This window comes from Anas acuta, chromosome 1, assembly GCF_963932015.1.
Source record: "Anas acuta chromosome 1, bAnaAcu1.1, whole genome shotgun sequence".
NCBI lineage: Eukaryota > Metazoa > Chordata > Aves > Anseriformes > Anatidae > Anas > Anas acuta.
This window is the reverse complement of record NC_088979.1, coordinates 6,638,639-6,666,371: the sequence shown is the minus strand read 5'-3', so window position 1 is coordinate 6,666,371 and position 27,733 is coordinate 6,638,639. Positions and strand designations below refer to the sequence as shown.

Below are 27,733 nucleotides of genomic sequence, written 5' to 3'. Positions count from 1 at the left end.
ACCTCGAGAGTGCCCCAGGGGGTGTGCAAGGTGATCCATTTGGGTGTGGGAAGGAAATGCTAGAACTGCCATTTGTTTATTCATGAAATCTCGAAAGGGAATAAGGAAGAAGGAATGCTTCACGAGTGTTTAATATAGAGCTTGTGCCTGGCACCCTCCCTCAGTGTCTCCATGTGTCAGATGGCCACGTTGCACATGGTCTGTGAGGTGTCCTGAGGGACGAGCGTGTGCTCCACAACACGGAGGTTTTCTCCGTGGCACCCTCACTCGTTCACAAGCTTTCAGCATTATGTGACATAGCAGATTACATGGGCCAGGTTCAGTAGACTTCAGGATGATGTGCTTAAAAGGGATTTGAGGAAATCAGTTCAAAGGATGCCTATAGATTGGGATCTCTAAGGCCAAAGGCAGCAATTCAGCAAGAGGTATTCCACCCAAGTGGAATTGACAGCAACTTGCATCGAGGCTGCCTGATGAGGGATCAAAGTCCCCGAAAGTTTTAGGAGGAGAGAATGAAAACTGTGAGAGCATGTGAGAGAAAGAGAGCTCTTCACTTTCTTGTATGAGTGATGTGACAAAAAAAATCAACTTGTCCTTCAGTTTTGTGCTGTGCAGATTTAAAGTCCCTGCTGGCTTTCCTTCCTTTCTTCTTTTCTCCCAAGTTTCAAACTCTCTCTCTCTCTTTGTTTTTTGGCCATGTGCAGACCCGAGAGGTCATAGAAAAGCTGTTTTCCAAAAAGAGGCTCTTAACTTCAAAGCTCCCTTGGCAGCAGAACCAGCAGGGAAGGAAGACTTGTTGCTAATTCTGGGCTGAGTGAGGAGTGAGGGCAGGTGCTTGATGCCTTTTTTTTTTTTTATTTCCTGGGACCAAAGGGAAGGTTGCAGTGAGCCATTACCTTGGAAGTTCCACCCTGGAAGGATCAAGAGCTCCCAGCTCTTCCCAGCTCTCCAGGCACAGGCAGGATCTGATGCTGGATCCTAAGAGCACCTGGCTTTCAGCAAGGGAGAATCAGCAGCCTCAGCTAGGAGGTCTTCGAGGCTGTCTTGGCAGGCCACGAGTGGTGCTACTTGAACTGCTTAACAGTCCCACAAAAATTGTGAGGTGGATTATTGAGGGAACAGAGCATCTCTCCTATGAAGAGAGGCTGGGAGAGCTGGGACTGTTTAGCCTGGAGAAGAGAAAGCTCAGGGGGGATCAGTGGATAACTGCATGCCTGCGGGCAGGGTGCAAAGGCAATGGAGCCAGGCTCATTTCAGTGGAGCCCAATGACAGGACAGGAGGCGATGGGCGCAGAAGCAAACACAGTGGCTTCCATCTGAACCTCAGGATCCATTTCTGTAGTGTGTGGGTGAGCGAGTCCTCTCACGGGTTCTCCAGTGAGGCTGTAGAGTCTCCCTCCTCAAGGGGAGACACTTGAAAGCCATCTCCACAGGACATGCTCCTTGGACAGTGGTGCTGGGTGGCAATGTTTGAGCAGGGGGTTGGCCAAGCTGACGTCTTCAGGTACCTTCCAACCTCAACCATTCTGTGTTTCTGTGAAATCAGAACACTACAGAGCCCGTGCTGGTCCTTCCAGCAGGAAGCAAAAGACTTTATTGGGCTCGCAGCTGCTCACAGCTGCGAGGGGTCCTCGCTTGTTTCCCTGATGCTCGTGTCATCTTTGGCATTGGAAGCACAGGGATTTTCTCACCAACGCTAGGGAGAGAAAAAGAAAGGGTTCAAGTTTCCGTTCCAGTGAGGGCAGCGGAGTGACACTCCCTGCTCCCTTCAGCCCCAGTCCTGTGCAGAGTGCATATGCAGGAGTCCCAAGGCTCTGTGTGGCCTTGCGGGGGCCCCTCGAGTCCCAGCCAGTGACAGGGAATCTACGCAGCGCCAGGCCGAGGCGCTGTGTGAGACCGGGCTGCAGACCTTTGGCCAAGCAGCTATGGAAGGCCAGGGCAAGGGTTCTCGTGGGCCTCATTGCCCAAGGAAGGGGCTGTTGCTAGTGGAATGAAGGCTGTTGCAGGAGAGGTTTACCAAATCAGAAGATCCTCTGCAGAATTTCCAGGGATGTCGACAGCTCTGCTCTTGGTCTTGTCTTTCTGCAGGACCTCCCCTCTCCTCTCCAGCTGTTTCCTCACGCGCTCAGTCCGCACTGAAAGGCAGCTGCAGCAACAGAGAAAAAAACTCTCAGGTGGGCTCTGAAGGTCCCCACCTCTGGCTGCCCAAAAGCAGGGAGCACAGCCTCCTTCCATTGTGGGTGCGTCACTGTCAGCTGCAGGGGAGCTTTAGGACTTTGGGTCTGCAGGGGGACAGCTGGAGGCAGGGCCTCTCCACGGTCATTCCCTCCGCGAGGCAGCCAGGGGATGGAGAGCCAAAGCCCAGAGCTGAGCAACCCGCATGCTGGATCCCTCGGGCAGACTGCTGCAGCTCAGCTTTTCCTGGCCTTTTTTGGAAGCTGGCCCACACTTACCTGGCACTCGGTTTGCTCAGAGGAGCTGCCTCAGCCTTCTTCTCCGGCGGGTGAGGGATGAGGACATGCTGCTGTTTCATGTCCACTGGCACCATCTGCAGAGACTTTTTCCATTCCACAAGTGCCATGGAGGATGTGCTCTCTGTCTGCAGCCCCTGCATTTCCTTCTGCGTCTTCTGCTACAGGGGAAGCAGAAACAAGGAACGTTTTTAGATGGGGGTGCTAACGTGGGAGCTGTCCCATGGCAGTGGGGCAGTCGTCCCCTCAGGGTTTCCGCAGGCTCAGGGCAGTTTCCCTGCAGCCTGCTTTCTCTCAGAAAGGCAGCATGAAAGGGTAACACCCTCAGCCTCTGAAACTAAGGGCAAGAACACTTTCACTGCAGTGGGCTTTGCAGGAGCCCTTGTCCTTCTCAGAGGAATACAAGGCTCAGAAAGTGCACGTTTTTCTCTTGGAGAGAAGCTTCCTTGCAGAGCTAAGAGGGGAAGAGTGTTCACATGGCCCCCTGAGAGAAGAGAAAGGTTCCTTCTCGAGTGCTTGAAAGCACTTGTCATACCATGGGCCCGTGTCTCAAGCAGCATTTTTCCTACAGGGCACAAGGGCATGCAGTTATTAAAGAAATGTCAAATCTCCATGATGGCAACCCGTGAAACAACCCGGCAATGGGCACACAGATGCAGTGGCTACCTGTCCTCCTCTCCGTTGACCCTCATAGGCAGGGGCTTGAGTTTGGGGCCAGGCCGCAGCACAGCGCTTGCCCTTCCCCTCTTCTGCCATTCTTGAGGAGCTCTCCTCACGGGTTGTCAGCAGCCTGCAAGCACAGAAGAGGAGGATTTCCAGCTCTAGTTTTTGCTCACCAATCAGGTCCCCAGCAGGGAAATGGAAGTTGGTGGGGCATGTGTCGGGACCCCTGTGGAATTCACCAAGTCCCCGTGTCTAAGGAAAGCCGCTTGATGACTCAAGAAAAGCCGAGGGGCTGCTTCTTTTAGGCTCCCCCCAGCCTCACCTGCGAGAAGGCTCTTTTTCCACTGCAGCCTGGCTCAGCTTTGCCTCCCCTTTCATCTTGGAGAGTCTGGATAGAGAGAGACTCTGGGGTGTGAGCAGCTGGCTCTTAATAGGAGGCATCCCTGCAAGGAGGAAACGAGAAGGACAGTCAGAGCTGCTCCTTGGTGGCCACACAAAGAGGCAGGGAATTAGCCTCCCTGCTGGATCCGGTGCTACTTGTAAAAGGCAGAGCAAGCTGGGAGATGGGTTGGCCGAGAAGGGAGTCTCCTTGGCCACTGGCATTTCACAGGTGGGGATGGGAGTCATCTGCACAGGACATGCTCCTTGGACACTGGTGCTGGGTTGCCCAGTTTGAGCAGGGGTTTGGCCAAGCTGACGTCTTCAGGTAGCTCCCATCCTAAAACCATTCTGTGTTCTGTGAAATCGGCACACTACGAAGCCCGTGCTGGTCCCTCCAGCAGGAAGTAACAGTCTTTATTGGGCTCGCAACTGCTCAGGTGGGGATGGGAGTCCTGGGACTCCCTGCTGCCACTGTACCCCACATTCTACCTTTGGACACATCTCATCCTGTTGAATGCTATGGGAAGCTCTGGGGTGCCCTGCCATTCTGGTTCCTACGAAGGCCCAGCAGAGCTACTGCCGCAGGGAACTGGGGTCAGAGGAGGGGCCTCATCCTGTGCAAAGCGCAGCCTTCTAGCCTCGCCTCTGTACCCCTTGCCCTCAGGAGGACATTCAGAAGGGAAGGGCAGAGAGGTCGCCCAGGGGCTGTCACTCCCAAGAGCCCGCTCTCACATTACCTCTTCTGGTAGACTCTCCCTCCACACTTGCGTCTCCCTTCTTCTCCAAAGCAGAACCCTTGGGTGCTTGGAGAGACCCTTCCCCTGCAGCTCTTCCCCGAGGTATGTAGAGCCCAATCCTGGAAGAAAGACCCAGGCAGTGTGACTCCAGGGCACCATATTCTAGGGCTGTAGGGTGCTGGTCTTGGTGCCAGCGTCTGAGAGGGGCTTGCTGTGGGCTGGGCAGGGAATAGACATCCTCCCAGCCCTTGGTACACAAAGAGAACGCCCCCAAAACAAGCAAGAATCGGTGTGGAGTGCAGGAGGAAACAGTGCTTGGAGAAGTCCCCCTCCAGCTCCTCCCTGAGCACTGGGCAAGCCCTGGCACTGCTGACCTTCCGGAGAGGAGCTGAAAAGCTGCCAAAACTCTCAGCCAAGGGCTGCAGAAGCAATGCACCCACCTGGGAAAGATGATGACACCTCGAGAAGCTGGATGTGGGACCATGCTTTTTCTCTCCGATGTGGCCAAATCCGTTGTGCTTAACCTCTGCAGGAGAGACAGTCGTGGGTGAGACCATGGACAGGAAGGGATGCCCGTGCTAATGAAGGCATCGTGGCTGCTCAGGCAGAAAGCTGCCCACGGGCAGAGCTTGCAGGGCTTAGTGTTCACCCCTCCTTACAAGCAGCACAAGCTGCCCAGCAAGTGCCTGCACCCGGCAAATCACTGCCTGGCTTTGTGCAGGGGCCAGACTCCTGTGCCTCATCAGGAGACGCATCTGATCCAGAAGAAGTCCCTCCCAACGGCCTCTCGGGGCATTTCCCAGGAGCCCTGGGCTGTGCTGGTGCAGTGAGAAACTTACAGTGAGGCGGCATTTCAACAGCTGGCCGTTGCTATTCAGGTTGTGAACAAAGTCGGAGGAAAAGTGCATTTGGACTCTGTTCTGGCGGAAGACCAGACGGCCGATGTCCTTGAAGATGAAATCCACAGCCTGCTTCTTTGCAAGGGTGTAGGAGAGAAAGATCAGGGTCTCCTGAATGCAGCGCTGCACGGTGTCCCGAGGAATGCCGATGTCCAAGGACAGCCAGGCATAATTCAGGAAAACAAATGGAGGTATTCCTGAGGGAGAGGAAGCAAGGAGAAAATAACTAAGACAGGCCTGCAGAGGAGGGCAGTCCCATTTGGGTAGCTTCTGGGCCCCCCAGCACTGCTACAGAGCTGTCTTGCTGACTGCTCGTCTGGAGGAAGAGAATCCCTGAAAGACAGAGCTCCAAGCGCCTGGGGCAGCACAGTCGTGGGGCATCGCTGATGCCATAGAAGCTGATGCCCAGTGTCAGCCTGCACCTGCTGTTGTCCGAACTGCTTAGAGCAGAAGTCAACCACCAACGCAGCCATCAGGGTGCCAACAGGATGGGGAGGGACGTTTCTGGGAGCTGGTGTCTGGAGGGACGTGCAAGGCATTGATGGGCCTTGGCTTGAGAGGAGCTCAGGCCTTTCTCTGGACCTCCTGGAGGAGCTGTGGAACCCCTCCACTGCCCTCCCAGCAGCAGCTGAGCATGCAGCCCAAAGTCCCCGCGCGTGGGAGCCCAGACAATCATCTCTCTTCTTACCAGGAAAAGTTTCTTTCTTGTAAGGGAGCCCATGAACATTGGCAAAGTGCTCCGAAACCTGGAAGACGGGCTTCTTTGCGTCAAGGAGCTTAACGCCTGCCATGGGCCGGTCCTGTTTAACAGCAAAGAAGGTGCCCAGCCCAGGTACTGTGACACCCTGAAAAGCAAGAAATCAGGAACACGGGTCAGTATTTCTGGGGCTTCTCCAAGCAAGAAGATGGGCCCTCATGCCTTGGCCACTGCTCATGAGAAGGTGCCAGGCAGTGTCACTCTGCAGAGCCCTGGAGATGGCCTCAATGTCACGGATTTTCCCAACAAGCAGGGAAAGCCTTGAGTGCCAGCACCAGCGACATGCTGGCCTGCCCACTCTGGCCACGGGCAACACACAAGCACCAGGCAGAATGGACCCTGTCCTTCTGCTGGAGCTGGGCTCTTCTTTTGTGCATATTGCCAGAGCAGCAAGGGGCCCCTGGCACCTCTGCAGTTTGCAGGCCACCGCTGGGGTGTTTCTGATGCTTGAGGAGGTGGGCTGTGGGAAAGAGCAGAGTAAGAGGGCAGGATGAGGCTGCCAAGCTCACCTTGTTCAGCGCAAACTGCCTGCGGATGAAGTGGGATACTGCATCCCAAACTTTCACAATCTCTGAAAAGCAAGGGCAAGAGACGTCATACTGCAAGCCAGCTTTCTCGTCCAGCACAGTCCTCGTGGCCAATGGGGCCAGTGTCTATGTCCCCAGACCCTCCCTCTCTCTCCCCACAAGAAACTGCAGCTCAAGTGGGCTGCGCTGCTGCCTGTTCCTCAGGCACCTCCTGTTGGGCTCACCATCGTCCTGGAGGTGCATGAGTGTTGGACACATGAGGCGGCCGTTGCACAGGATGGGAGCACTCCTGGCCTCCATCTCGCTCCGGGCCTCCTCCACTCGTCAGCAGGAATTGTCCCACGCGGGGACGCTGCTTCCCAGTGCCTTTGGCTCCTTTCTGCAAGGCAGCTCCTCAAGATCACAGCGGCAGCCCCAGCAGAGCAGCACCAGCCACTGCCTCCTGAAGGCCTCGCAGCCAAGTGAGGGCAGGTCGCGGCGCACAGGGCTTTTGAGCAGGACGTGGTGTGATGTCACAGACGGCCCCGCTGTTGCCTCATCGCGTGTCACAACAGGGGCTGCAGCCTGCCCTGTCAGGGAGCTGCCTCCCCAAGGAGACTGCTGCACCCTGGAGATTCGGGCAGAGCAGTCCGCAGGCTGTGAGGGTCACTGCAGGGTGCTGGCCCCAGGCCTTGCCCCAGGAGCAGGAAAGGAGGCTGCAACTTCTCTCAGCACTGTCCAGGACTTTTCCTTGGGCTGAACCTTCCCACGTCATCCAGCTATAGGTGCAGGGAGCACCGTCCCCTTCCACTTTCTGTGCGTGACCCTCAGCTCTGGTGATTTTTTAGCCAGCAGGGTGACCACTGGAGTTAGAGCCTCTTCGTTTTCATTCCTTCTCTGAAGCAGCCAGTGGGTGGATGGCCAAAGACTGCACTAGAGTGTTGGGGAATACTGTGACTCCAAATGTGTAATAACGCAAGTGCATTTTAAAAGAGGTCAGTCAGAAGCTTTATTAACACTGATCACACTGCAAACATTTGGGCAGCATTTCTCTCTCCTCTTCTGCTTTTTCTTCCAAGTGGTTGCAGCTACCCACTATAAATAAAACAAAGGAAATAAAGGAAAGTGGTGAGGAAAATGTAATGTTACATAGCCAGGTGTGCATTCTCGTGAAAAATGGGCTCCAGACAGTTCTTTCTATGTTAATGAGGCCAAGTGCCCACACCAGGCTCAGACTCTTTAGGTAGCTTGTTAACTGCCACAGACCACAACGTGGAGTGATGGCACTTGGTGGAGCCTGCAGAACTGGCACACCCAGTATGGTCTTAGCAAAAGCTGTACATACCCGCCTGAGAACTTTTGCAGGACATGCTAGGGGAGTTTTAGGTTGGATCTTAGGAAGAACTCCTTTACCGAAAGGGTTGTTAGACATTGGAACAGGCTGCCCAGGGAAGTGGTGGAGTCCCCATCCCTGGAGGTCTTTAAAAGACCTTTAGATGTAGAACTTAGGGATATGGTTTAGTGGGGACTGTTAGTGTTAGGTCAGAGGTTGGACTCGATGATCTTGAGGTCTCTTCCAACCTAGAAATTCTGTGATTCTGTGATTCTGTGAAGGTCTTGCAAGCACTGAGGGATTTTTTGAAACAGCAAAAATCCCATGGCTTGCTGCAGCTGAGCAAACCAAGCTACCAGGGCAACTATGAGAAGTTCCCATGACAGTGTTCCCACATCGCCCAATTGAGGAATTTAGAAAAACATTGTTACCAGCATCTGGCTTCAAGGACAAGGTCCACCTGACTGCTAATCACAAGGGGCTTGTTTTCTTGCAGGTGGGGTTGTTTTCTTGTAGTTGTTTGTCTGAGTGCTTTTGACCAATAATCTTGTGTGAGACACGATCCACCCCTGCTAAGTTCACTATAAAAGTTAGGCTATTCGGGCAATAGAATGGAGCATGTTCTGACCATACTGGTGTCTGTTGTGCTTTCGGTCGTGCTTCCTGCGACATGTGAGCACATTCCTTGCCCACGAGAACTGGCATGGTACATTCAGCCTCACAGGAGGAGCGTTGCCAGTTGCTATGTGTATATAACGGTTGGACGTGATGATCTTTGAGGTGCTTTCCAACCTAAATGATTCCATGGTTCTATAATTCTATGACTGTGAGAGGCCCAGGGCGCCAGGTTGGCGTGGCCTGCACCACTCTTTCTCCTGAGATCAACGACACAGAGAGGAGCACTGGGGGCAAAACTCTGCCTGAGCTTTTATTACCAGCAGAAGGCAGCTGCAGATGAGCTGAGGCTGGGGGCAGGATGTGGTGGGGCATCTGAATTCCTGGGGCACTGTCCTGTTCCTGTCAGTGATGTCAGCGTCCAGCACTGAGCGCCCTCCTGGTGCTGGCAGCTGGGCGCTGCTACTCCCACTCTTCTGCGATGAAGCTGCAGCACTAAGCGCTGCGCAGAGCCCGAAGCGCCTGTCTCCTGATGTGGGCGGGCCATGGCTGGTGTGCCGGGGCTTGTGTGAGGTCACGGATGCCTGTGGGAGACAGAGAGGTGTAGGTTAGGGCCTGAGCGGGTGATGGGCAAGCCCCTGCCTTCCCCCCACACCACCACCAAGGCCTTTCCCCCAAGGGGAGGGGTGGTCCAGGACCAGCCAGCCCCCCTGCACGTACCGAGCCCTTGCTCCTGCTCTCTGTGCTGAACAAGCCCATCCAAGAGTCCCTGGGATGGCTCTTGTTTCTGGCACGTTGCTGGCTTGTCTGCTGGTGTATCTTTGGTGCAGGAAGACTGCGCTTGGCCTCCCTGCTCGGCAGCAACCTGCATGGGGAGAGCAAGAGCACAGGTAGGTGATGGAAGGGATGTCAGCCCTTGTATATGCCTTTTTGGTTGTACATGCACACGGAGTGATCTGGAAGGAGAGGGGATTATGGAATTCGCATGGCAAAAATATCAAGCATGCAAAAGAAATCCTGAAGTTGTTGGAAGCAGTTCAACTCCCCGAGAAAGTGGCAGTCATGCACATTAGAGCACACCAAAAAGCAAACTCATGATTGGAAAAAGGAAATGAGCTGGCGGATAGAGAGGCAAAACATGCAGCCAAAAGGGAGGTGAAAACAGAAGGGGCCCTGATCCCTGATGGGCAAATCTCCCTAGAAGGTAAGCCCAAATATACCAAAGAAGATCAGAAATTAATTACTGATCTAGAAGGTTCCTATAAGGAGGAGGGGTGGGCTCTTACCCCCCAAGGGAAAATGATTATTCCCTCTTATATGATATGGCCCTTGGTAAGAGAGGAACATAGAAAGGCATTGGGGGGCTGAAGCCTTATATAAGCATTTGATCAGAAAAATTGTAGCAAGGAATCTATACACCACTGTGAGACAAGTGACTCAGCAGTGTGACCTTTGCCTCCAGACTAATCCCCAAAGTACTCCAAAATTAGAGATAGGCCAAATTGGAAAAGGGAATGGGCCTGGACAACAATGGCAGATTGATTTTTCGGAACTCCCAAGAAAAGGGGGGTATTGATACATGTTGGTATTAACTGACACGTTTTCAGGTTGGCCAGAGGCGTTTCCTACCAGAACAGCCAAGGCTAGGGAAGTGGTAAGAATACTAATACAGGAAATAATACCACGTTTTGGAGTACCAGCTACTATATCCTCTGACACGGGACCACATTTTATTTCAAGAATAGTGCAACAAATCAGCCGCCATCTAGGTATAGATTGGCAACTTCATACCCCATATCGCCCTCAGTCAAGTGGCCAGGTAGAAAAGATGAACCACTTGATCAAACAACAGATTGTAAAATTGGGACAGGAGGCTAATCTGGGCTGGCCTCACTCTCTTCCTTTGGCTCTCTTACGCATACGAACAAGGCCAAGAGCAAAGGAGGGACTGAGCCCTTTTGAAATCCTGCATGGACGACCCTATGGAGTGCAGAAGGGGCAGAAGGGGATGTCCGCACAAGCAGGAGACGAAATTATGACATCCTACATGGTGGCATTAGGGAAACAGTTAGATAAAATTGGAAAACATGTAGCTGGAACCCGGAGTAGGGGTTTGGATAGACCTATACACAATGTACAACCTGGAGATTGTATATATGTAAAATCTCTTACAGAAAAAACTCTTGGGAACCCCAATGGGAAGGACCCTTTCAGGTGCTGCTTACGTCATACACTGCAGTAAAAATTAAAGAACAACCTGCTTGGATTCACCACACGAGAATCAACAAGTCAACACAAGGTCCATGGACACTTGAAACGACGGGACCAAGTAAGTGTAAATTGAAAAGGCAACATGCGTAGACTTTGGACATTGCTTGTAACTATTGTATCAGCTCAAGCATGGAAGGAAAACTCGTACGTAAACGTAACCGAAAGAGTGGCCCGGTCTTTAAATTTATCAGACTGTTGGATATGCACTGCACTTCCGAGGGGCAATATGGAAATCCCACTATACGGGATACCCTCCGGAAGTTGGACTAGTGCATTATATAATAATCAGATGTGGTCCACTAAATGTTGGGGAATGGAAAGGGTAGACTATACCCTCCCTGAGGGACCGAAATTTGCTTTACAAGCATGGGGAAATGTTAAAAGTCGGTGTACGGGGGACAATGATAGCAGCGAACAAAAGATCTTGCGTAATCTGGGGCTTAGTTTTGGTCGGGAACCTGACTGCTCAAAAACGGAAAATGTAGGGGGATATAATCTAGCCAATTTAAGGTCATCTTGTAATATTACTATCCAAGTAGCATACGACCCTGATAAGGAGTCTGGAGTGGATGGATCTTCGGAAAGTGGGTGCAAATTAGGTATAGGGTATTGGTGGCTATGTGGCGATGGGAGGGCAAGGAAGAATTTACCACCTAATTGGAAGGGTCATTGTATAGGGGGATATTTGGCATCTCCCAATTCTTCTTATAATGGGCCTGCAATACCCATTGGTATCTTAAGGTCCCCATGGAAACGCATAACTCGAGCAATCCCACTGAATCCTTTGGTAGAAGGGCCTACAGGATACCATAGTTTTGTTAGATGGTTAATTCCTAGCTTAGGAGTGAGCGATTTGCAAAAGGCAATGGTAAATATTTCAGCCGAATTAGAACGGATAGAGAATTCCACCACAGATGCAATAAAAGCACTACAGGTAGAAGTCTCATCTCTCAGTAAGGTAGTTTTACAAAATCAAATGGCATTAGATTTATTAACAGCAAAGGAAGGAGGAGTGTGCACTGTAATAAACCGGAGTTGCTGTACATATATTGATCAATTCCGAAGAATAGAAACCGATTTAGAGGAGATACGGAAACATACTCACCTATTGCATGAGGTGTCACGGGATGACACCTCGCTTGGCTTTACTGAATTATGAGAAAAACTAACCAGTTGGTTACCAAGTTTGACATGGTTAAAACAATTGTTTACTACGGGTCTGGTTCTGTTATTTTACGGAATATTTGTTTTCCTGATATTACAATGTTTCAAAGGAATATGTGCTTACAAATAGCTATGGAGAGGGGGCCGAGAATAAGTACGAAGTAAAAGACTTTATTGATTTAGAAGAAAAGGGGGGAATTGAGATGGGGAAGATGTTAAAAAACCTATCTGAACTAGTATCTAGCTACATTACATACATGGTAAAGTACCTTAAGTATTGGGGATGGGGATGAGAACCTAAAAATATCCTAATTATAGGGATGTAGATGAAAAAGATGTAAAAAGAAGATATTGTTCAAGGCTAACGGATGAGGGAAGAATGAACATCTCGTTAAGAAAGAAGGAACAACTTGTTGGCAGGAAACAAGGCAAAGATAAGCAAAAAAAGGCCTAAACTATCCAACAGAAGGTCCAAGTCCACAAAGGTAAAGAGAGTTTAACCTCCTCTTCCTCGTTGCCTTCATCCTGAAAGACCCCTGCCCACGACCACCGGGCTACATTGCTGCTACATTGCTGCTACTCCCACTCTTCTGTGATGAAGCTGCAGCACAAAGCCCTGCGCAGAGCCCGCAGAGCTCTCCTGACGTGGGCGGGCCATGGCTGGCGTGCCGGGGCTTGTGCGAGCTCATGGATGCCTGTGGGAGACAGAGAGGTGTAGGTTAGGGCCTGAGCGGGTGATGGGCAAGCCCCTGCCTTCCCCCCGCACCAGCACCCAAGGGGAGGGGTGGCCCAGGACCAGCCAGCCCCCCTGCGTTTTCCTAGCCCTTGCTCCTGCTCGCTGCTCTGAACAGGCCCATCCAAAAGTCCCTGGGACGGCTCTTGTTTCTGGCACGTTGCTGGCTTGTCTGCTGGTGTATCTTTGGTGCAGGAAGACTGCGCTTGGCCTCCCTGCTCGGCAGCAACCTGCATGGGGAGAGCAAGAGCACAGGTAGGTGATGGAAGGGATGTCAGCCCTTGTGCCTGGGGCGTTTGGGAATGGAGAGCAGCAGGCAGCTCCCCAGCACGCACACCCCACGCACTGCTTCTGCCTCGGGCTGCCCTCGGTGCCTGGAGACCACCACACGCGCTGGGCTTACCTGGTGCCCAGGAACCGTAGCCAAGGGAGAAGCCACTGCTCCGGTTTCGTCAACTGCTGTACAGTCAACAGGCTTTGGGATGGGAGGAGGCACCCTGGCCCATGCGGCCAAGGGAGCAGTTGGATCCTTGCTCGTGGCTCCCTGCATGATGGCTACAGAATGGAGTAGCACTGCAGCAACAACAATCTCGGCTGTTTCATCCAGCTCTTCCTCAGAGACACTGGAGGCATGTCGTGCACGTCCCTGGCTCTCAACCAGCACCGCAGTGCTGTGCTCACTGGGGCTGGGACATGCTGATGGCTTTGACTCTTGACCTCCAGGTGTCTGGGGAGGCGCTCTGTACTCCTCATCTGCAGCCTCCCTGTCCACGCTGCTGGATGAGCTGCCTTCTTCCTGGGGAAAACCCTGTGGTTCCTGGAAGAGTCAAAGCATTGGTGGACCTTGGCTTGAGAGGAGCTCAGGCCTTTCTCTGGACCTCCTGGAGGAGCTGTGGAACCCCTCCACTGCCCTCCCAGCAGCAGCTGAGCATGCAGCCCAAAGTCCCCGCGCGTGGGAGCCCAGACAATCATCTCTCTTCTTACCAGGAAAAGTTTCTTTCTTGTAAGGGAGCCCATGAACATTGGCAAAGTGCTCCGAAACCTGGAAGACGGGCTTCTTTGCGTCAAGGAGCTTAACGCCTGCCATGGGCCGGTCCTGTTTAACAGCAAAGAAGGTGCCCAGCCCAGGTACTGTGACACCCTGAAAAGCAAGAAATCAGGAACATGGGTCAGTATTTCTGGGGCTTCTCCAAGCAAGAAGATGGGCCCTCATGCCTTGGCCACTGCTTATGAGAAGGTGCCAGGCAGTGTCACTCTGCAGAGCCCTGGAGATGGCCTTGATGTCACGGATTTTCCCAGTTCCCACCTTATTTCCCTCTAAAGTGACGCTGGGCTAGTAAGAGCACAGCCAACACCCTCAGCTCAATAAAAATCCCGCAAAGAGTTCCCTCCAACCAGTTCCCAACAAGTAGGGAAAGCCTTGAGTGCCAGCACCAGCGACATGCTGGCCTGCCCACTCTGGCCACGGGCAACACACAAGCACCAGGCAGAATGGACCCCGTCCTTCTGCTGGAGCTGGGCTCTTCTTTTGTGCATATTGCCAGAGCAGCAAGGGGCAGATCCCGGGCTGCCAAGCCCAACGAGCCGCCGCCAAGCAGGCATCAGAGGCTGCAGGAAGGTTCCAGAAGCAGCGGCAGCAGCCCGCGCAGGGGCAGCCGCGAGTGCAGGAGCCGCTCCTGGGCTCTGGGCTCAGCGGCAGACGCCTGCCCCTGCAGGGGACGAGGCCCACCCAGAGCCTGCCCAGCGGCATGGGCCTTGCCCAGACATCCTGGGGGGAAGCCCTGGCCGCAACAAGTGAGCGGGGGGCATGCAGAAGCCCCTCACAAATGCTGACGAAAAACAGGGCTCACAAAGTGAGAGGCAACCCTGCAAGACTTGGAGCAAAGAGGCACTGTCTCTCCAGAGAGCACGTTTCCTTCAGCACAAAGAAAAGGAAAGGCCTCTTGGCTCTAGATGCCGCCCAGCATCGCTGGCAGCCGTGCTGCGGACAGGCCAAGGCCTCAGCCATCTTGTGGCGCGGGGGGCAGGCAGAACTGCAAAATGGCCGCCAGGGCTGTCAGAGGGTGGGGCTGGAGCCGCCCTGTCAGGGAGCAGCTTTTCTCTCTCTCTCCCTGCACTCAGGGAGCACTTTCCTGTAGATCCCCTTTCCTGTAGGGCCACAGCTGAGCCGAGCATGCCAGCACTGAGAAGGAAACTCTCTCCTTTCAGTCCCATACAAACCTCGAGAGTGCCCCAGGGGGTGTGCAAGGTGATCCATTTGGGTGTGGGAAGGAAATGCTAGAACTGCCATTTGTTTATTCATGAAATCTCGAAAGGGAATAAGGAAGAAGGAATGCTTCACGAGTGTTTAATATAGAGCTTGTGCCTGGCACCCTCCCTCAGTGTCTCCATGTGTCAGATGGCCACGTCGCACGTGGTCTGTGAGGGACGAGCGTGTGCCCCACAACACGGAGGTTTTCTCCGTGGCACCCTCACTCGTTCACAAGCTTTCAGCATTATGTGACGTAGCAGATTACATGGGCCGGGTTCAGTAGACTTCAGGATGATGTGCTTAAAGGGGATTTGAGGAAATCAGTTCAAAGGATGCCTATAGATTGGGATCTCTAAGGCCAAAGGCAGCAATTCAGCAAGAGGTATTCCACCCAAGTGGAATTGACAGCAACTTGCATTAAGGCTGCCTGATGAGGGATCAAAGTCCCCGAAAGTTTTAGGAGGAGAGAATGAAAACTGTGAGAGCATGTGAGAGAAAGAGAGCTCTTCACTTTCTTGTATGATTGATGTGACAAAAAAAATCAACTTGTCCTTCAGTTTTGTGCTGTGCAGATTTAAAGTCCCTGCTGGCTTTCCTTCCTTTCTTCTTTTCTCCCAAGTTTCAAACTCTCTCTCTCTCTTTGTTTTTTGGCCATGTGCAGACCCGAGAGGTCATAGAAAAGCTGTTTTCCAAAAAGAGGCTCTTAACTTCAAAGCTCCCTTGGCAGCAGTACCAGCAGGGAAGGAAGACTTGTTGCTAATTCTGGGCTGAGTGAGGAGTGAGGGCAGGTGCTTGATGCCTTTTTTTTTTTTTTTATTTCCTGGGACCAAAGGGAAGGTTGCAGTGAGCCGTTACCTTGGAAGTTCCACCCTGGAAGGATCAAGAGCTCCCAGCTCTTCCCAGCTCTCCAGGCACAGGCAGGATCTGATGCTGGATCCTAAGGGCACCTGGCTTTCAGCAAGGGAGAATCAGCAGCCTCAGCTAGGAGGTCTTCGTGGCTGTCTTGGCAGGCCACGAGTGGTGCTACTTGAACTGCTTAACAGTCCCACAAAAATTGTGAGGTGGATTATTGAGGGAACAGAGCATCTCTGCTATGAAGAGAGGCTGGGAGAGATGGGACTGTTTAGCCTGGAGAAGAGAAAGCTCAGGGGGCATCAGTGGATAACTGCATGCCTGCAGGCAGGGTGCAAAGGCAATGGAGCCAGGCTCATTTCAGTGGAGCCCAATGACAGGACAGGAGGCGATGGGCGCAGAAGCAAACACAGTGGCTTCCATCTGAACCTCAGGATCCATTTCTGTAGTGTGTGGGTGAGCGAGTCCTCTCACGGGTTCTCCAGTGAGGCTGTAGAGTCTCCCTCCTCAAGGGGAGACACTTGAAAGCCATCTCCACAGGACATGCTCCTTGGACACTGGTGCTGGGTGGCAATGTTTGAGCAGGGGGTTGGCCAAGCTGACGTCTTCAGGTACCTTCCAACCTCAACCATTCTGTGTTTCTGTGAAATCAGAACACTACGGAGCCCGTGCTGGTCCTTCCAGCAGGAAGCAAAAGACTTTATTGGGCTCGCAGCTGCTCACAGCTCACAGCTGCGAGGGGTCCTCGCTGGTTTCCCTGATGCTTGTGTCATCTTTGGCATTGGAAGCACAGGGATTTTCTCACCAACGCTAGGGAGAGAAAAAGAAAGGGTTCAAGTTTCTGTTCCAGTGAGGGCAGCGGAGTGACACTCCCTGCTCCCTTCAGCCCCAGTCCTGTGCAGAGTGCATATGCAGGAGTCCCAAGGCTCTGTGTGGCCTTGCGGGGGCCCCTCGAGTCCCAGCCAGTGACAGGGAATCTACGCAGCGCCAGGCCGAGGCGCTGTGTGAGACCGGGCTGGAGACCTTTGGCCAAGCAGCTACGGAAGGCCAGGGCAAGGGTTCTCGTGGGCCTCATTGCCCAAGGAAGGGGCTGTTGCTAGTGGAATGAAGGCTGTTGCAGGAGAGGTTTACCAAATCAGAAGATCCTCTGCAGAATTTCCAGGGATGTCGACAGCTCTGCTCTTGGTCTTGTCTTTCTGCAGGACCTCCCCTCTCCTCTCCAGCTGTTTCCTCACGCGCTCAGTCCGCACTGAAAGGCAGCTGCAGCAACAGAGAAAAAAACTCTCAGGTGGGCTCTGAAGGTCCTCACCTCTGTCTGCCCAAAAGCAGGGAGCACAGCCTCCTTCCATTGTGGGTGCGTCACTGTCAGCTGCAGGGGAGCTTTAGGACTTTGGGTCTGCAGGGGGACAGCTGGAGGCAGGGCCTCTCCACGGTCATTCCCTCCGCGAGGCAGCCAGGGGATGGAGAGCCAAAGCCCAGAGCTGAGCAACCCGCATGCTGGATCCCTCGGGCAGCCTGCTGCAGCTCAGCTTTTCCTGGCCTTTTTTGGAAGCTGGCCCACACTTACCTGGCACTCGGTTTGCTCAGAGGAGCTGCCTCAGCCTTCTTCTCCGGTGGGTGAGGGATTAGGACATGCTGCTGTTTCATGTCCACTGGCACCATCTGCAGAGACTTTTTCCATTCCACAAGTGCCATGGAGGATGTGCTCTCTGTCTGCAGCCCCTGCATTTCCTTCTGCGTCTTCTGCTACAGGGGAAGCAGAAACAAGGAACGTTTTTAGATGGGGGTGCTAACGTGGGAGCTGTCCCATGGCAGTGGGGCAGTCGTCCCCTCAGGGTTTCCGCAGGCTCAGGGCAGTTTCCCTGCAGCCTGCTTTCTCTCAGAAAGGCAGCATGAAAGGGTAACACCCTCAGCCTCTGAAACTAAGGGCAAGAACACTTTCACTGCAGTGGGCTTTGCAGGAGCCCTTGTCCTTCTCAGAGGAATACAAGGCTCAGAAAGTGCACGTTTTTCTCTTGGAGAGAAGCTTCCTTGCAGAGCTAAGAGGGGAAGAGTGTTCACATGGCCCCCTGAGAGAAGAGAAAGGTTCCTTCTCGAGTGCTTGAAAGCACTTGTCATACCATGGGCCCGTGTCTCAAGCAGCATTTTTCCTACAGGGCACAAGGGCATGCAGTTATTAAAGAAATGTCAAATCTCCATGATGGCAACCCGTGAAACAACCCGGCAATGGGCACACAGATGCAGTGGCTACCTGTCCTCCTCTCCGTTGACCCTCACAGGCAGGGGCTTGAGTTTGGGGCCAGGCCGCAGCACAGCGCTTGCCCTTCCCCTCTTCTGCCATTCTTGAGGAGCTCTCCTCACGGGTTGTCAGCAGCCTGCAAGCACAGAAGAGGAGGATTTCCAGCTCTAGTTTTTGCTCACCAATCAGGTCCCCAGCAGGGAAATGGAAGTTGGTGGGGCATGTGTCGGGACCCCTGTGGAATTCACCAAGTCCCCGTGTCTAAGGAAAGCCGCTTGATGACTCAAGAAAAGCCGAGGGGCTGCTTCTTTTAGGCTCCCCCCAGCCTCACCTGCGAGAAGGCTCTTTTTCCACTGCAGCCTGGCTCAGCTTTGCCTCCCCTTTCATCTTGGAGAGTCTGGATAGAGAGAGACTCTGGGGTGTGAGCAGCTGGCTCTTAATAGGAGGCATCCCTGCAAGGAGGAAACGAGAAGGACAGTCAGAGCTGCTCCTTGGTGGCCACACAAAGAGGCAGGGAATGAGCCTCCCTGCTGGATCCGGTGCTACTTGTAAAAGGCAGAGCAAGCTGGGAGATGGGTTGGCCTAGAAGGGAGTCTCCTTGGCCACTGGCATTTCACGGGTGGGGATGGGAGTCATCTGCACAGGACATGCTCCTTGGACACTGGTGCTGGGTTGCCCAGTTTGAGCAGGGGTTTGGCCAAGCTGACGTCTTCAGGTAGCTCCCATCCTAAAACCATTCTGTGTTCTGTGAAATCGGCACACTACGAAGCCCGTGCTGGTCCCTCCAGCAGGAAGTCACAGTCTTTATTGGGCTCGCAACTGCTCAGGTGGGGATGGGAGTCCTGGGACTCCCTGCTGCCACTGTACACTACATTCTACCTTTGGACACATCTCATCCAGAGTGGGGCTTTCAGTAGACAGGAGCTCCAGGAGGCCAGCGTGGAAGAGGCCTGAGCACTATCGAATGCTATGGGAAGCTCTGGGCTGCCCTGCCATTCTGGTTCCTACGAAGGCCCAGCAGAGCTACTGCCGCAGGGAACTGGGGTCAGAGGAGGGGCCTCATCCTGTGCAAAGCGCAGCCTTCCAGCTTTGTCTCTGTACCCCTTGCCCTCAGGAGGACATTCAGAAGGGAAGGGCAGAGAGGTCTCCCAGGGGCTGTCACTCCCAAGAGCCCGCTCTCACATTACCTCTTCTGGTAGACTCTCCCTCCACACTTGCGTCTCCCTTCTTCTCCAAATCAGAACCCTTGGGTGCTTGGAGAGACCTTTCCCCTGCAGCTCTTCCCCGAGGTATGTAGAGCCCAATCCTGGAAGAAAGACCAAGGCAGTGTGACTCCAGGGCACCATATTCTAGGGCTGTAGGGTGCTGGTCTTGGTGCCAGCGTCTGAGAGGGGCTTGCTGTGGGCTGGGCAGGGAATAGACATCCTCCCAGCCCTTGGTACACAAAGAGAACGCCCCCAAAACAAGCAAGAATCAGTGTGGAGTGGAGGAGGAAAGTGCTTCGAGAAGTCCCCCTCCAGCTCCTCCCTGAGCACTGGGCAAGCCCTGGCACTGCTGACCTTCCGGAGAGGAGCTGAAAAGCTGCCAAAACTCTCAGCCAAGGGCTGCAGAAGCAATGCACCCACCTGGGAAAGATGATGACACCTCGAGAAGCTGGATGTGGGACCATGCTTTTTCTCTCCGATGTGGCCAAATCCGTTGTGCTTAACCTCTGCAGGAGAGACAGTCGTGGCTGAGACCATGGCCAGGAAGGGATGCCCTTGCCAACGAAGGCATAGCGGCTGCTCAGGCAGAAAGCTGCCCACGGGCAGAGCTTGCAGGGCTTAGTGTTCACCCCTCCTTACAAGCAGCACAAGCTGCCCAGCAAGTGCCTGCACCCGGCAAATCACTGCCTGGCTTTGTGCAGGGGCCAGACTCCTGTGCCTCATCAGGAGACGCATCTGATCCAGAAGAAGTCCCTCCCAACGGCCTCTCGGGGCATTTCCCAGGAGCCCTGGGCTGTGCTGGTGCAGTGAGAAACTTACAGTGAGGCGGCATTTCAACAGCTGGCCGTTGCTATTCAGGTTGTGAACAAAGTCGGAGGAAAAGTGCATTTGGACTCTGTTCTGGCGGAAGACCAGACGGCCGATGTCCTTGAAGATGAAATCCACAGCCTGCTTCTTTGCGAGGGTGTAGGAGAGAAAGATCAGGGTCTCCTGAATGCAGCGCTGCACGGTGTCCCGAGGAATGCCGATGTCCAAGGACAGCCAGGCATAATTCAGGAAAACAAATGGAGGTATTCCTGAGGGAGAGGAAGCAAGGAGAAAATAACTAAGACAGGCCTGCAGAGGAGGGCAGTCCCATTTGGGTAGCTTCTGGGCCCTCCAGCACTGCTACAGAGCTGTCTTGCTGACTGCTCGTCTGGAGGAAGAGAATCCCTGAAAGACAGAGCTCCAAGCGCCTGGGGCAGCACAGTCGTGGGGCATCGCTGATGCCATAGAAGCTGATGCCCAGTGTCAGCCTGCACACAGCCAACAGCACCTGCTGTTGTCCGAACTGCTTAGAGCAGAAGTCAACCACCAACGCAGCCATCAGGGTGCCAACAGGATGGGGAGGGACGTTTCTGGGAGCTGGTGTCTGGAGGGACGTGCAAGGCATTGATGGGCCTTGGCTTGAGAGGAGCTCAGGCCTTTCTCTGGACCTCCTGGAGGAGCTGTGGAACCCCTCCACTGCCCTCCCAGCAGCAGCTGAGCATGCAGCCCAAAGTCCCCGCGCGTGGGAGCCCAGACAATCATCTCTCTTCTTACCAGGAAAAGTTTCTTTCTTGTAAGGGAGCCCATGAACATTGGCAAAGTGCTCCGAAACCTGGAAGACGGGCTTCTTTGCGTCAAGGAGCTTAACGCCTGCCATGGGCCGGTCCTGTTTAACAGCAAAGAAGGTGCCCAGCCCAGGTACTGTGACACCCTGAAAAGCAAGAAATCAGGAACACGGGTCAGTATTTCTGGGGCTTCTCCAAGCAAGAAGATGGGCCCTCATGCCTTGGCCACTGCTCATGAGAAGGTGCCAGGCAGTGTCACTCTGCAGAGCCCTGGAGATGGCCTTGATGTCACGGATTTTCCCAGTTCCCACCTTATTTCCCTCTAAAGTGACGCTGGGCTAGTAAGAGCACAGCCAACACCCTCAGCTCAATAAAAATCCCCCAAAGAGTTCCCTCCAACCAGTTCCCAACAAGTAGGGAAAGCCTTGAGTGCCAGCACCAGCGACATGCTGGCCTGCCCACTCTGGCCACGGGCAACACACAAGCACCAGGCAGAATGGACCCCGTCCTTCTGCTGGAGCTGGGCTCTTCTTTTGTGCATACTGCCAGAGCAGCAAGGGGCCCCTGGCACCTCTGCAGTTTGCAGGCCACCGCTGGGGTGTTTCTGATGCTTGAGGAGGCGGGCTGTGGGAAAGAGCAGAGTAAGAGGGCAGGATGAGGCTGCCAAGCTCACCTTGTTCAGCGCAAACTGCCTGCGGATGAAGTGGGATACTGCATCCCAAACTTTCACAATCTCTGAAAAGCAAGGGCAAGAGACGTCATACTGCAAGCCAGCTTTCTCGTCCAGCACAGTCCTCGTGGCCAATGGGGCCAGTGTCTATGTCCCCAGACCCTCCCTCTCTCTCCCCACAAGAAACTGCAGCTCAAGTGGGCTGCGCTGCTGCCTGTTCCTCAGGCACCTCCTGTTGGGCTCACCATCGTCCTGGAGGTGCATGAGTGTTGGACACATGAGGCGGCCGTTGCACAGGATGGGAGCACTCCTGGCCTCCATCTCGCTCCGGGCCTCCTCCACTCGTCAGCAGGAATTGTCCCACGCGGGGACGCTGCTTCCCAGTGCCTTTGGCTCCTTTCTGCAAGGCAGCTCCTCAAGATCACAGCGGCAGCCCCAGCAGAGCAGCACCAGCCACTGCCTCCTGAAGGCCTCGCAGCCAAGTGAGGGCAGGTCGCGGCGCACAGGGCTTTTGAGCAGGACGTGGTGTGATGTCACAGACGGCCCCACTGTTGCCTCATCGCGTGTCACAACAGGGGCTGCAGCCTGCCCTGTCAGGGAGCTGCCTCCCCAAGGAGACTGCTGCACCCTGGAGATTCGGGCAGAGCAGTCCGCAGGCTGTGAGGGTCACTGCAGGGTGCTGGCCCCAGGCCTTGCCCCAGGAGCAGGAAAGGAGGCTGCAACTTCTCTCAGCACTGTCCAGGACTTTTCCTTGGGCTGAACCTTCCCACGTCATCCAGCTATAGGTGCAGGGAGCACCGTCCCCTTCCACTTTCTGTGCGTGACCCTCAGCTCTGGTGATTTTTTAGCCAGCAGGGTGACCACTGGAGTTAGAGCCTCTTCGTTTTCATTCCTTCTCTGAAGCAGCCAGTGGGTGGATGGCCAAAGACTGCACTAGAGTGTTGGGGAATACTGTGACTCCAAATGTGTAATAACGCAAGTGCATTTTAAAAGAGGTCAGTCAGAAGCTTTATTAACACTGATCACACTGCAAACATTTGGGCAGCATTTCTCTCTCCTCTTCTGCTTTTTCTTCCAAGTGGTTGCAGCTACCCACTATAAATAAAACAAAGGAAATAAAGGAAAGTGGTGAGGAAAATGTAATGTTACATAGCCAGGTGTGCATTCTCGTGAAAAATGGGCTCCAGACAGTTCTTTCTATGTTAATGAGGCCAAGTGCCCACACCAGGCTCAGACTCTTTAGGTAGCTTGTTAACTGCCACAGACCACAACGTGGAGTGATGGCACTTGGTGGAGCCTGCAGAACTGGCACACCCAGTATGGTCTTAGCAAAAGCTGTACATACCCGCCTGAGAACTTTTGCAGGACATGCTAGGAGCAACAAGCAGATTAGGTGACAAAACACCAAAAATCCTGTTTTGAGAAAGCTTAACTCTGGAGAAGAGCAAGCTCTCAGGGAGACATTAATGAAGTACTGGTGTCTACCCGAGGCCTCAGTCCAAAGCACCGCGTTGCATGGAAATGAGGAAGACGATTGGTGGAGTCAGGACTGCTGTAACAATGTGACTGTGTATGTTCACACAGCATTTTGTTGCAAATTTTATATGAACTGCTGAATATTTTAATGGTGACCTCTCACTTCCCTAATGGCAGAGGGGTCACACGATCGTGAAACAAACTTCAGTAGAACCTTTGTAAATCTGCTCTTGGGTCCATGGTCCCTCTTCTGTCACACGTCCCGAGTCACTGTTGTGACACTGCCTCTCCGTATTCCACAGGCTCCTAATCCATACAGAATGTACCCTAACAATATTTTGCTTAGAATTTGGAACCTCAACTCAAATGCTATTAATGTATGAACAACCGTCCGCTTTGAGGAAAGCAAAAGTATACAAATTATTTATAAAGTATCTCTAAATAGTTCTCAAAGGAAGTCCGGAGATTAAAAGAACAGTTCAAGGTGTATCTAATTTGTGTGGTTGGAGACTGTAGCATGATGTGTCCTTGTGGCCGCAGTCCAGGGATGAAGTCAGGTCTGGAGAAGAGAGTTCAAGATTCAGGGTCCGTGTTGTGTCTTTTTCAGGGGGGGCACCTTTCTCTGCATTGTGTTGCTAGGTGGTGGTGTCTTCTTACAATGAGCTGCATGTCTCCAATGGGGAAGTCTGTCCCTTCTATTTGACGGCAGTGTGGGTAGTTACGAGTATCTGATGTGGTCCCTTCCAGCTGGGCTACCTGGACCAAAACAGTCGTCTGGTTCTAGAGTGTGGAAAACTTTGTAGGAAGGCTCTGCAAGAGCTTCCTTTACATGTGAATAGACGTATCGTGCATGTTTCACTGGGGCCCTGAAATAAGTTCATATTGAACTGTCAGTCAACTACGTACCAGATTTCTGCGGTTCTTCGGGAAGGTGCATAAGCCATCATGAGGAAGGTGCACGTGCCATGCCATAAGGATATCAGGAGGAGAAAGGCCATGAATCCTATTCGCTGTGCTTCACATATGCATCAGTATAATGATTTGGGGTGTAACTGGCAAGCCAGTGTCCACTAGAGCCCTCTACTCCTGTGGGTCTGATATGTCAGGCCAGGCTCTCAAATCTGATATACAGCAAAAGACTGCTGCCAGACAGAAGGTGCAAAGCATTGGCAGGTTTTGGCTTCTGAGGAGCTCAGGCCTTTCTCTGGACCTCCTGGAGGAGCTGTGGAACACCTCCACTGCCCTCCCAGCAGCAGCTGAGCATGCAGCCCACATCCTTGCACACTGGAGCTCTGACATTCATCTCTCTTCTTACCCGGCAAAGTTTCTTTCTTGTAAGGGAGCCCATGAATACTGGGAAAGGTCTCTGAAACATCGAAGATGGGCTTCTTTACATCAAGGAGCTCAAAGCCCACCATGGGGAGCTCCTCTTTAATCATGAAGAAGGCACGGAAGAAGGCAAAATAACTGTCAAAATGTCACATCTCCAGAAGCATTTCCCTTCTAACAACCCAGGTAGGCGGACCACAGTGGCTACCTGTCCTGCTCTCCGGTGACCCTCACCGGCAGGTGCTTGAGTTTGGGGCCTGGCTGCAGCAGAGCGCTTGCCCTTGCCCTGTTCTCCCATCCTTGTGGAGCTCTCCTGAAACACTGTCAGCTGCCTGCAAACACAACAGAGGAGGATTTGCGGCGAGAGATTTTGCTCACCTGCTGGGTGCCCAGGCAGGAACCTGCCGTCAGTGGGACATGTGTCAGGCCCATTGTGGAGTTCACCAAGTCCCTGCGTGCAAGGAAAGCTTCTCGATGACTCAAGGGGAAGAGCTCTGGGGCTGCCTTCTATGGCTTTCCTCCAGCCTCATTTGGGAGAAGGCTCTTTTTCCCCAGCAGCCTGGCCCAGCTGTGCCTTCCCTGTCGCCCTGGAGAGTCTGGCTGGAGAGCGACTCTGGGGTGTGTGCAGCCGGCTCTTAATAGCAGGAGGCATCCCTGACAGGAGGAAAAGAGAAGGCTAGTCAGAGCTGCTCCTTGGTGGCCACAAAATTTCTTCACACAGAGGGTGGTGAGGCACTGGAACAGCTTGCCCAGAGAAGCCGTGGATGCCCCATCCCTGGAGGTCTTCAAGACCTGTTTGGATGAGGCACTGGGCTACTTGCTCTAGGGAATGGCATCCCTGCTCATGGCAGGGGGCGGGAGGGAATAGAAGATCTTTAACATCAATTGCAACCCAAGCCATTCTGTGATTCTCTGGAAAGGTTCAAGATTCCGCTCCAGTGAGGAGAGCTGAGTGACACTCCCTGCTCCCTTCAGGGAGAAGGGTGCCAGTGAGAGCCCAGAGGCCTCACTGAACAAGGGGCTGTGGAAAGAAGGCTGTTGCAGCAGAGGACTACCAGAGCGGGAGCTCCTCCACAGTCTTCCCGGGGATGTCCACAGCTCTGCTCTTGGTCCTGCCTTCCTGCAGGGCCTCCTTCCTCTTCCCCAGGAAGGGGTTCCTTCCTGGGTGCCCAGGAAGGAATCTGCCGTCAGCGGGATATATGTCAGTGAGAAACTTACAGTGAGGCGGCATTTCAACAGCTGGCCGTTGCTATTCAGGTTGTGAACAAAGTCGGAAGAAAAGTTCATTTGGACTCTGCTCTTGCGGAAGACCAGATGGCCGATGTCCTTGAAGACGAAATCAACAGCCTGCTTCTTTGCAAGGGTGTAGGAGAGAAAGAGCAGGGTCTCCTGAATGCAGTGCTGCACGGTGTCCCGAGGAATGCTGATGTCCAAGGACAGCCCATGGCCCCTTGTGTCAGTGACAGGGAATGACAGGCTGAGGCACTGTGTGAGTCCGGGATGGAGACCTTGGTCCAAGCAGCTACGGAAGGCCACGGAAAGGGTTCTTGTGAGCCAAGGGACTACATGTGAGCACTTGTGATCCCAAGGAAGGAGCTGTTGCTAGTGGAAAGAAGGCTGTTGCAGGTGAGGTTTACCAAATCAGAAGATCCTCTGCAGTCTCTCCAGGGATGTTGACAGCTCTACTCTTGGTCTTGTCTTCCTGCAGGACCGCCTTTCTCCTCTCCAGATGTTTCCTCACCCGCCCTGTCCGTACTGAAAGGCAGCTGCAGCAAGTGAGAAAAAAACTCTCAGGTGGGCTCAGAAGGTCCCCAGTTCTGCTGGATGGAGAAGCAAAGCCCAGAGCTGAGCCACCCACATGTTGGATCCTTCAAGCAGCCTGCTGCAGCTCAGCTTTTCCTGGCCTTTTTGGGTGCTGGCCCACACTTACTTGGCACTTCGTTTGCTCAGAGGAGCTGCCTCAGCCTTCTTCTCTGGCAGGTGAGGGATGAGGACATGCTGCTGTTTCATGTCCACTGGCACCATCTGCAGAGACTTTTTCCATTCCACAAGTGCCATGGAGAATGCACTCTCTGTCTGAAGCCTCTGCATTTCCACCTGCGTCTTCTGCTACAGGGGAAGAAGAAAGAAGGAATGTTTTTATGTGGCGGTGTTAATGTGGGAGCTGTCCCATGGCAGTGGGGCAGTCATCCCCTCAGGGTTTTCCCAGGCTCAGGGCAGTTTCCCTGCAGCCTTCTTTCTTTCAGAAAAGTAGCATGAAAGGCCTCAGCCTTCGCCTTTAAAGTTAAGGGGAAGACACTTTCACAGCAGTAGGCTTTGGAGGAGCCCTCCTCCATCACGGATGATAACATTTTCCTCACCCTCCCACTCTTTCCTTGAGAGCCTTGAGTTGTGCTCAGAAGTCCTCTTCCTTCTCCCATTCTTAACTGAGCTGCTCCTCAGCCAGCGATGCCTGCAGAATTCTTTCATTTCACTGCTAACAAAGGCATCATACTTCCTACAAGGAGGAGGAGTGTGGAATGATAAGAGAAACATCAAATTTCCACAAAGGCAATGCTTGAAACAACCCAGTAATGGGTACACAAATCCAGTGGCTACCTATCCTGTTCTCCGTTGACCCTCACAGGCAGGGGCTTGAATTTGGGGCCAGGCCGCAGCACAGCGCTTGCCCTTCCCCTCTTCTCCCATCCTTCAGGAGCTCTCCTGACGTGCTGTCAGCATTCTGCAAGCACACAAGAGGAAGATTTGCTGCTACAGCTTTTGCTCACCAACTGTGTGGCCAGCAAGGAATGGCAGTTGGTGGGGTATGTGTCAGGACCCCCGTGGAGTTCACCAAGTCCCTGTGTTAAAGGAAAGCCACTCGATGACTCAAGGGGAAGAGCCCAGGGGCTGCTTCTTTAAGGTTCCCCCCAGACTCACCTGCGAGAAGGCTCTTTTTCCACTGCAGCCTGGCCCAGCTTTGCCTCCCCTTTCATCTTGGAGAGTCTGGATAGAGAGCGACTCTGGCGCATGAGCAGCCGGCTCTTAATAGCAGGAGGCATCCCTGTAAGGAGGAAAAGAGAAGGCTAGTCAGAGCAGCTCCTCGGTGGCGTCTTGGCCATGGCTGCCAGGAGACTGCTGTCATGTTACCTGTTCTGTGAGATTCCTCCTCCATCCTCTCCTCTGCCTTCTTCTTGTTTTACTTACCTGTTTTCAGGTGTTGGGAGGTGATTTTCCCTTGCAGCTCCTCCACATCATATATGGAGCCCAATCCTAGCAGCAAAACTAAGCCAGTGTAACTCCAGGGTACATCTTTCAATGCTGTAAAGTGCTGGTACTAGTGCCAAAATTTGACTCTCTGATGCCTGTTCTGCCACCTCCTTGGCTTCTCTGACAGCCGATCTATTTCCTCTTCCAATACCAGTATCCCGTGCTTGATGTCCTTTATAGTGCGTAATGGCAACTTGAATAGGCAGGTATACAGCTTGGAGTAACTTCAGTATCTCTTCTGCATGTTTAATTGAGGATGGTAAGAGTCCTCTCTCCTTTCAAATTGCACCGTGTGCATGCACCCCACCAAAGGCATACTTCTGATCTGTCCAAATATTAA

General features: G+C 53.3%; 2 protein-coding genes, 1 long non-coding RNA gene and 1 pseudogene across 4 annotated transcripts in view; 1 reads left to right on the top strand and 3 right to left on the bottom strand.

Annotated features, from left to right (window-relative positions):
* The window catches only part of LOC137845900 (coiled-coil domain-containing protein 81-like), a 58,736-nt gene that overhangs the window by 24,415 nt on the left and 6,588 nt on the right, over positions 1–27,733 (bottom strand). The window contains exons 1-11 of one of the 2 annotated variants that reach the window (XM_068663530.1): positions 6,660–7,703; positions 6,418–6,479; positions 5,840–5,996; positions 5,092–5,348; positions 4,693–4,778; positions 4,253–4,371; positions 3,457–3,577; positions 3,138–3,261; positions 2,454–2,632; positions 2,018–2,146; positions 1,565–1,696 (exon numbers count right to left, since the gene is read on the bottom strand). In XM_068663530.1, the coding sequence (XP_068519631.1) occupies positions 1,594–1,696; positions 2,018–2,146; positions 2,454–2,632; positions 3,138–3,261; positions 3,457–3,577; positions 4,253–4,371; positions 4,693–4,778; positions 5,092–5,348; positions 5,840–5,996; positions 6,418–6,479; positions 6,660–6,735 (1,413 nt within the window). In that variant the 5' untranslated portion in view covers positions 6,736–7,703 and the 3' untranslated portion in view covers positions 1,565–1,593. Of the gene's footprint in view, positions 1–1,564; positions 1,697–2,017; positions 2,147–2,453; positions 2,633–3,137; positions 3,262–3,456; positions 3,578–4,252; positions 4,372–4,692; positions 4,779–5,091; positions 5,349–5,839; positions 5,997–6,417; positions 6,480–6,659; positions 7,704–17,884; positions 18,009–18,203; positions 18,325–19,059; positions 19,179–19,497; positions 19,584–19,896; positions 20,154–20,658; positions 20,816–21,342; positions 21,405–21,584; positions 22,435–27,733 lie in introns of those variants that run through there. The other variant, XM_068663457.1, reaches the window with a different exon arrangement.
* Positions 10,947–11,927, top strand: LOC137850022 (endogenous retrovirus group V member 2 Env polyprotein-like; annotated as a pseudogene).
* Positions 11,867–13,683, bottom strand: LOC137846423 (uncharacterized). The gene is made up of 3 exons (XM_068664398.1): positions 13,515–13,683; positions 12,934–13,347; positions 11,867–12,760 (listed from the first exon to the last, which is right to left on the bottom strand). The coding sequence occupies exons 1-3, from the start codon at positions 13,551–13,553 to the stop codon at positions 12,374–12,376; spliced, it is 840 nt and encodes a 279-aa protein (XP_068520499.1). The 5' UTR covers positions 13,554–13,683; the 3' UTR covers positions 11,867–12,373.
* Positions 26,574–27,152, bottom strand: LOC137850057 (uncharacterized). Its single transcript, XR_011092229.1, has 3 exons — positions 27,064–27,152; positions 26,743–26,866; positions 26,574–26,641 (listed from the first exon to the last, which is right to left on the bottom strand). It is a non-coding gene; the product is annotated as an uncharacterized lncRNA (long non-coding RNA).

Bases quoted from the DNA above. Each gene is read 5' to 3' on its own strand.
- LOC137846423 (XM_068664398.1), bottom strand. From the start codon at position 13,553: ATGTTCATGGGCTCCCTTACAAGAAAGAAACTTTTCCTG. The intron at 13,348-13,514 runs GTAAGAAGAGAG...TGACTCTTCCAG, and splicing joins CAAGAAAGAAACTTTTCCTG to GAACCACAGGGTTTTCCCCA. The intron at 12,761-12,933 runs GTAAGCCCAGCG...CTCCCCATGCAG, and splicing joins CTACGGTTCCTGGGCACCAG to GTTGCTGCCGAGCAGGGAGG.